General features: G+C 29.9%; 1 protein-coding gene across 1 annotated transcript; it reads left to right on the top strand.

Moving 5' to 3' along the window:
• The first annotated feature begins 4,668 nt into the window (after positions 1-4,668).
• LOC116019381 lies at positions 4,669-5,747 on the top strand. Its single transcript, XM_031259561.1, has one exon. The coding sequence runs from the start codon at positions 4,755-4,757 to the stop codon at positions 5,094-5,096; it is 342 nt and encodes a 113-aa protein (XP_031115421.1). The 5' UTR covers positions 4,669-4,754; the 3' UTR covers positions 5,097-5,747.
• Positions 5,748-6,914: the final 1,167 nt, after the last annotated feature.

The raw sequence follows: 6,914 nt of genomic DNA, 5'->3' as shown, positions 1-6,914 counted from the left end.
ATGAAATATATATATATATATATATATATATATATATATATATATATATATATATATATATATATATATATATATAATAAGTAAAATAAAAGAGAAAAAACTAAAACCAACACCAATTGAGGTTTTTATGAGATTTTTGCATAACCAAAAAATTGGAGAGATGACTTTTAGCTAATGGAGCATAGGGATAGTTTTTTAATGATTTTTCTTCCTACAAGTTCATGATTTTTTGTCAGAAGCGATCGAGAGAGAGAGAGAGACGTGCACTTGTAGTGCACGCCTCACCCCCCGCAAACGCGTGCTCTACATGCACCTAGGGCGCTTCAGAGTAGCCACACTAGTATAAGACCACTCTGAACTATATTTGTTTTATCTTTTTTTCTTTCTTTCTTTCTTTTTCTAACATTTTTATTTAATTTTGATTGCCACTGCAAAATTCTTTATTTATTTTTTAAAAAATTTATACTATCAATTAAATTAAATTTGCATAACTATCAATCAAATTAAATTTATAATTATAATTACAATTATAATTTTTAAAATGATAATAAATAAAGAAATAATTAAAATATAGTGGAGTAAAATGATGGGTTCACAAAAACTAGGACAAAAATTTAAAAGTAAATGAGAAGAATGATTTTTGAAATTGAATGAAATAGCAGATGATGATGTGGATGTTTGAACTTGTAAAAAAATTGAGGAAAAAACCTCACTAATGACATTGCTTTATGAAACTCTGTATTTAGACATCTTTATACTTAATTCTTATGGAAGATTTGATAGAAATAGTATATATTTTAAAATAATACACTAACATTATATAAAAATTCCTAAATATATAGCTAATCTATCTCATAATAAATGAATCTTAAACTCCAGAAACTACTGATATTTTTGGTACATTTGAGAAGTTAGAGATGTATCTAACTTATAACATCCTAACATAAAAACATAAAATTATAGTTCGATGTCACTCGATTACAATAATTTGAAGAGAAATGGCTAGTATTTGAAAATGCATACTTCATCATGGGTACTATTTAAGAATGTAAACAAGTCGAGCTGTTTGAGAGTCGTTTGATCAAGACTTAATTAATTTGAGTTCAGCCAAATTAAAACTCAAGCTGCCTCATTAAGTAGTCAAGTTGAGCTCGAGCTTAAAACATTTTTACTCATGGCCCATTGAGTGGCTCATAGTCATATGTGTATAGTTCGAAATTCAATTCAAGACAATTGAACCAAAAGTTCAAGCATTATAAAAATTAACGAATGTAACTCTAGTCTAAACGACTTTCAAGCTCGACCAATCTTAAACTCGAACTTGAACTATTATAACTATTTCAATTTCAAATTCGAGTCTACCCAAATTCAAACTCAGGTTGACTCGTTAACCTGCATAGTCTAATTGGTTATTTTAATTTTAATTTTTTTTGTTATTCCAAGAAATAAAGTGAAAATGGACAAAATAAAGGAGTGAATAATGGGGGTCAATTATCCATATTTAAAAATTCAATGGTGCAATAATAATGGTAGACCCATTCAAAATTTGAAACACTTGAACTCAACAGTCAACGTCCCCAAGTCTAAACCCTCTTGAACGATCCACCAACGACCCACTCAACCGTCCATGCCCAATTCGCCCATCCCGTGCATATATAATGCATTTTCTTTCTTCCTTCCCAAAAATTTTAGCCGACCAATAAAACACTTGATGGTTATATCTTTGGCTAATATTTACATAATAAGATGAGATCTTAATACAATTTATTTTTAATATATTATAAGTTTTTTTTACGTAATACACTAAAAATAAACTTACAAAACATTAAAAATGAATATATATCAAAATATAATAAACATAATTGATGTAGTTAATACAACCATTCACAGATACGTTATGAATAATGGGTCGGATAGTACCTTGATTCTTCTACGGTCTGCTTGTTAGTTTAAGTTCTTGAGCTCGGAAAAATGTGATAGTGGGTTAGAGGGTCCCGAGCTTCATTAGATGTGTTAGAAATGACAATGGGTCAGGGGGCTACTTGGCATAATACCTCATTAAATGCGTGAAGGAGGACTTTTGGCGTTTCTAACAAATCTATGTCAAGCTCGAGACTCTCTGACGCATTGCCACATTCTCCCGAGCTCAATAACTTGAACCAACAACCAAACCATAGAAGGATCCAGATACAATTCGACCCATTATTCGTAACATATTTGTGGAACGATCATATTAACCACATCAATACTAAAAAATAAAATGGCGTGCATAAAAAAAATGACTAATAGAACACTAATAGAATATTGAGTACTAAACGGTGCTTTAAATTTTTGCTGACCTAAAATTTATTGCTTTTATTTTTATCCCCACAATTTATTGTTTGGTGATCGATTGTTAGCCGTTTTTTTTTATTTATTAAAAATAATAATAATTTCACCGATTTAATGTTGTGGTGTTACCTTTATCCATAATCAATTGTATTTATTTATCATTTGACTATAATTTAACTTACATTTTCATATGCATAAGTTTATCATTTTCAAATAACAAAAATTGATTTTTCTTATATACTGAAGTACATCGGAAATATATATATATATATATATATATATATATATATATATATATATTACCTTAAAGTTTTGCTGAAAAAATGGAGACCGGCAAAAAAGCAAGGAATTTCCCCTTTCTCTGCAACAAGGCACTTAAGAAAAATAATCCATACTTTGAAGTTTGAACTCTGTAAAAGCCCATAAAAAGTAGAGAAAGAAAAACAATACCCATAAGTTATATTTTACCTATTATACTGAATATTTAAAAATTAAACTAATTTTTATTTGCCCGTTTATTATTGATATATTTTATCATAAATTCTAATTTAATTTATGCTTTTGAAAAGTGTTTTTAAGAAAATTCTACGATACTGATTTATATATATATATATACTACCTCCGTCCCTAATTGTTTGTCTCATTTACTTTTTGCACGGTTTTTAATACAACATAACAAATGATACTAACTTTTTAATTTTGCCCTTCAAAAGTAGGTGTACCTCATTAATGGTCTAAAAAGTTTTGAAAAGTTAAAAAGGTAAATTGGGAAATGTAGAATGATAGTTATGTTTAATTTTAGAAAGATGACACTATTTTGGGACAAACTAAAAAGGAAAGTAAGACAGGTAAAATGTGACGGAGGGAGTATATAAAAGTAACATTTTATAAATAGAAAATGTGATGATATTTTTGTAAATATAAAGAGTACTAGTTTTACTTGAACTATTTTTAAAAATTATTGTTATCTCTTTTTGTTTTTTTATTTAATTTTTTTACCTAGGAAGCTCGTAGCTATCACCCAAGGGTGTACACTGTGTAACATCATTCCTTCATAATAACACTAGAATTAAGTCATAAAAAGAAAATTACGTGCAATGAGCTCAATCGACAAAGTGTTGGCTAGAATTAAATTTGTGAATTTAAGTACGAGAATCATGTTTCATTTATAGCAAAGGGCAATGATACAATTCTTTTTTTTTTCTTCCTTCGAAAATGAATAAAAATACCAATCAATAACTACGTAAACTGAGACTCGAGAACTCTAACCATGTCAAGAAAGATAATCATGTTCAAACCTTTAGAGGACGATTAAAGACTTACCACTATGGACAAATCATGGTACTATGGTAGTAGCTAATGACATTGACCTCCTTATGAATATGTATTACCAAACAATAACAATATTGTTGTATGGTATAACTACAAGTCTACGAGAAGATACAAGAAAGGAGCTCTTAAATTTAGGACCTTTTTTATTCTTCATATAGTGAGCAAAGAATTGCTCTCAAGTTACACTATATAAAAACCCCTATGACAACACAATAAAAGACTATAATAAATGTCAATCTATAAGAAAGATCACATGCCCACTCTCAACAATTCCAAATAATACCTCACGTTGTTACTATAATACTATACCAATACTTATATATACTGTCTGTGCACCAGAGTCCATGTAGCAAGATAGACATAGGACATGTTTGAGAAAATTGTAATTTATATCCATTCATAATATGTCAATTATCAATGTTCCTCATGAATTATTAGAGGTGTAAATGTTGTCACTCAAATTTTCAAAACGGTACATATTGCCCCTCCCATACCGTACGGGAGAAAAATTAAGGGGCAATATTTACACTACAGGAAGGACAATATATGTACGTTTTAAAAATTGAGAAACAACATTTATCCTACTAATAATTCAGGAGTAACATTGATAATTAACATATTATGGATGGACATAAATTACAATTTTCCCTATATGTTCTTTTTAGTATGCTACATATTTATTTTTAGTGTATTACAAGTTCGTTTTGACTTGCAATACACTAAAAATGAAATTATAATATGCTAAAAATAAACTTGTATCAAAATATAATTAATCTATTTTTTTTTTGAGTACTATTGACTCTGTTACAAACATTGAGACTCAAACCCACTCCCATCATCCATGTGGGAGTGTAAACCAGGACACCAAGTGCCACTTGACCACAATGTCTTTGGCAATATAATTAATCTATTAAAAATAAAAATTATATAAAAATTCTCCCTCCGTTCTATTTTTTTTTCCATGCCTATATATCCAACCAAAATCATTTCAAAATCCTCAGAACTCAGAAGGCAAAAGCCATTCCCAATCCCCTTTCTCTCTCTCTCTATCTCTCTCAGCTTCCATCAATTCTCTCTCTGTCTCTGTTAACATGGATTTCCTCAGCACATCAACAAAGTCCATGAAAACACAGCTAGCCATAGCAGACGCCGCCTCCTGGTACTGCGGAATCGTCCTGCTCTGTCTCCTTCTCCTCTGCTCCGACAACTCCTCCTCGGACGCCTCCGACGCCGTTTCCGTCCGAGGAAATCAGCTGTCCAACAACCGCCCGTGCGACGAAATCTATGTGGTCGGAGAAGGCGAAACGCTCCACACCATCAGCGACAAGTGCGGCGATCCTTATATAGTGGAGCAGAACCCCCACATCCATGACCCCGATGATGTCTTCCCAGGCCTTGTCATCAAAATTACTCCTCATCCTCTTACTAGGTAGTTCAAATTTTACAACAAAATTTTATACTAGACAATAATTTTCCTTTTTTTTTTTTTTTTTTAACTTCAAAATACTTAAGAATCACACAGGTTATAGAAAAGTTAATTTCAGTTTTAATCTTTTTGTATTTGGTTTTTGAATTTAAAGCTGACCAAATTTGATTTCTAAATATTAAAAATACGGTCTACAAGTAACATATTTTATAAACAGATATAATACTTTTTTAATAATCTAGAATCAAATTTGGTCGATTTTAAATTTAATAATAAAAAATTAATATTTGAGAGATGAAAACTATAAATATATCTACTTTTGATGTAACATTTCACTTTGTTCTTAAACAATTGAATCCTCAACCTCGGCCCATGTCCGAGCGCGGGACAAAGATTTGGGAAGATGTACTGTTGTTTGCCTGTTTGTTTGGGGGAATTGTATCAACCAAAGTAGAATTTTATGTACGGTTAAAAGGTAAAAAGTGGGATTAATTCTTAAATTTGAATTTAAGAATTTGTTTCTACTTTTTATTTGGTTATTAGTGTTGTACACGGAAAAGGAGGAAGTGAGGAAGACATATAGCAGGATGATGTTATAGATTGCTAATTTATTTGATCATCATGGTGAATGAAGTATATATACACAGTTAATATCTCCTGTCTACTCTTATTATTATTATTATTTTGGGTTAATCTGTCTAAATTTTGACTTAATAATTAAGAAATAAAAAATTGAACTATAAAATTATGAAACTAAAAAAAAAAACAAAAAAGCAAAAAAAACTTGCCTCATTACTGAGGTTTTTGGGTTAGTTTGTCTCATAGTCATGTAGGAGAGAGGGAGAGAAGAAGAAAAAAAGGGACAAAAAAAGTCTGACATGAAAAAGAAAACAAAAAATTGATCGTTCACGTACCCAGAAGGTGCGCTTTAGGCGCGCCTACGAGACTCTCTTCCTTGTTTATTTCATCTTATTTAATGGCCCCACTTAAAAACCATATCTGCAGTACAAAAATTACCAAAAATCTAATTCCCCATTTGTTGAAAAACCATCTTCAAGTTTTTAGACCTACAAAAACATCTTCAAAAACCACTATTGTGGTTGTCCTTAAGGTGGCTGAGATTACGATCAACAATGGGAAGTGATAAAATCATGGAGGTTGTAAAGATATTTGTAATTTTGTATCCTTGTAATACTCTTTTATTTTTAAAAGTGAATTTTACAGGTTTTTGTCATATTATCACATTTGTAATTAAATATTATTTTCTCTACGTTCTTCAAATTTTAATTTACTTTTAAAATATTATATAATAATAACAATAATATTTAAATTATTACAAAAGAAAGAAGTCCAAAAAAAACTTTGCCAAAACTTATTTGCAAGCCTTACAAAACTTGCATTTCAACAAAAATAAATAAAATAAAAACTGACCACACCAGAAAGAAATACGCACCCCTTTCAGGGTGTAGATGGTCTAACATGTATTTTCATTCTCATTAATGTTGCTTTTAATAAATTTTTTTAAAAAAAATTTAGTTCCTTCATTAGTCTTGTTTAATTTAGTCAAGAAAAATTGTTAATTATAAAAAAATAAGTAGTCAAATATGTATGATTTTTCTCCATCAGCTACCGTTTACACTTGAATGTGCATACCTGACTGGTCCATACAAAAAAATGATAGTTGCAAGTATGGTAACGTTGGGACCAAATTTGCACATAAGTACAACATTAAAATATAATTTTACAATTGGCAATTGTTAATGACTAAAATGATTGTTCAAGAATAACAGGGGAACTAAAATTGCACTTTTCATAAACTATTTTT

This window comes from Ipomoea triloba, chromosome 5 (assembly GCF_003576645.1).
Source record: "Ipomoea triloba cultivar NCNSP0323 chromosome 5, ASM357664v1".
Taxonomy (NCBI): domain Eukaryota; kingdom Viridiplantae; phylum Streptophyta; class Magnoliopsida; order Solanales; family Convolvulaceae; genus Ipomoea; species Ipomoea triloba.
The sequence above is the reverse complement of the archived record's forward strand: the minus strand, read 5'-3'. Positions and strand labels throughout refer to the sequence as shown.

Excerpts from the sequence above, each read along its gene's own strand:
- LOC116019381 (XM_031259561.1), top strand. The coding sequence starts at position 4,755 with ATGGATTTCCTCAGCACATCAACAAAGTCCATGAAAACACAGCTAGCC.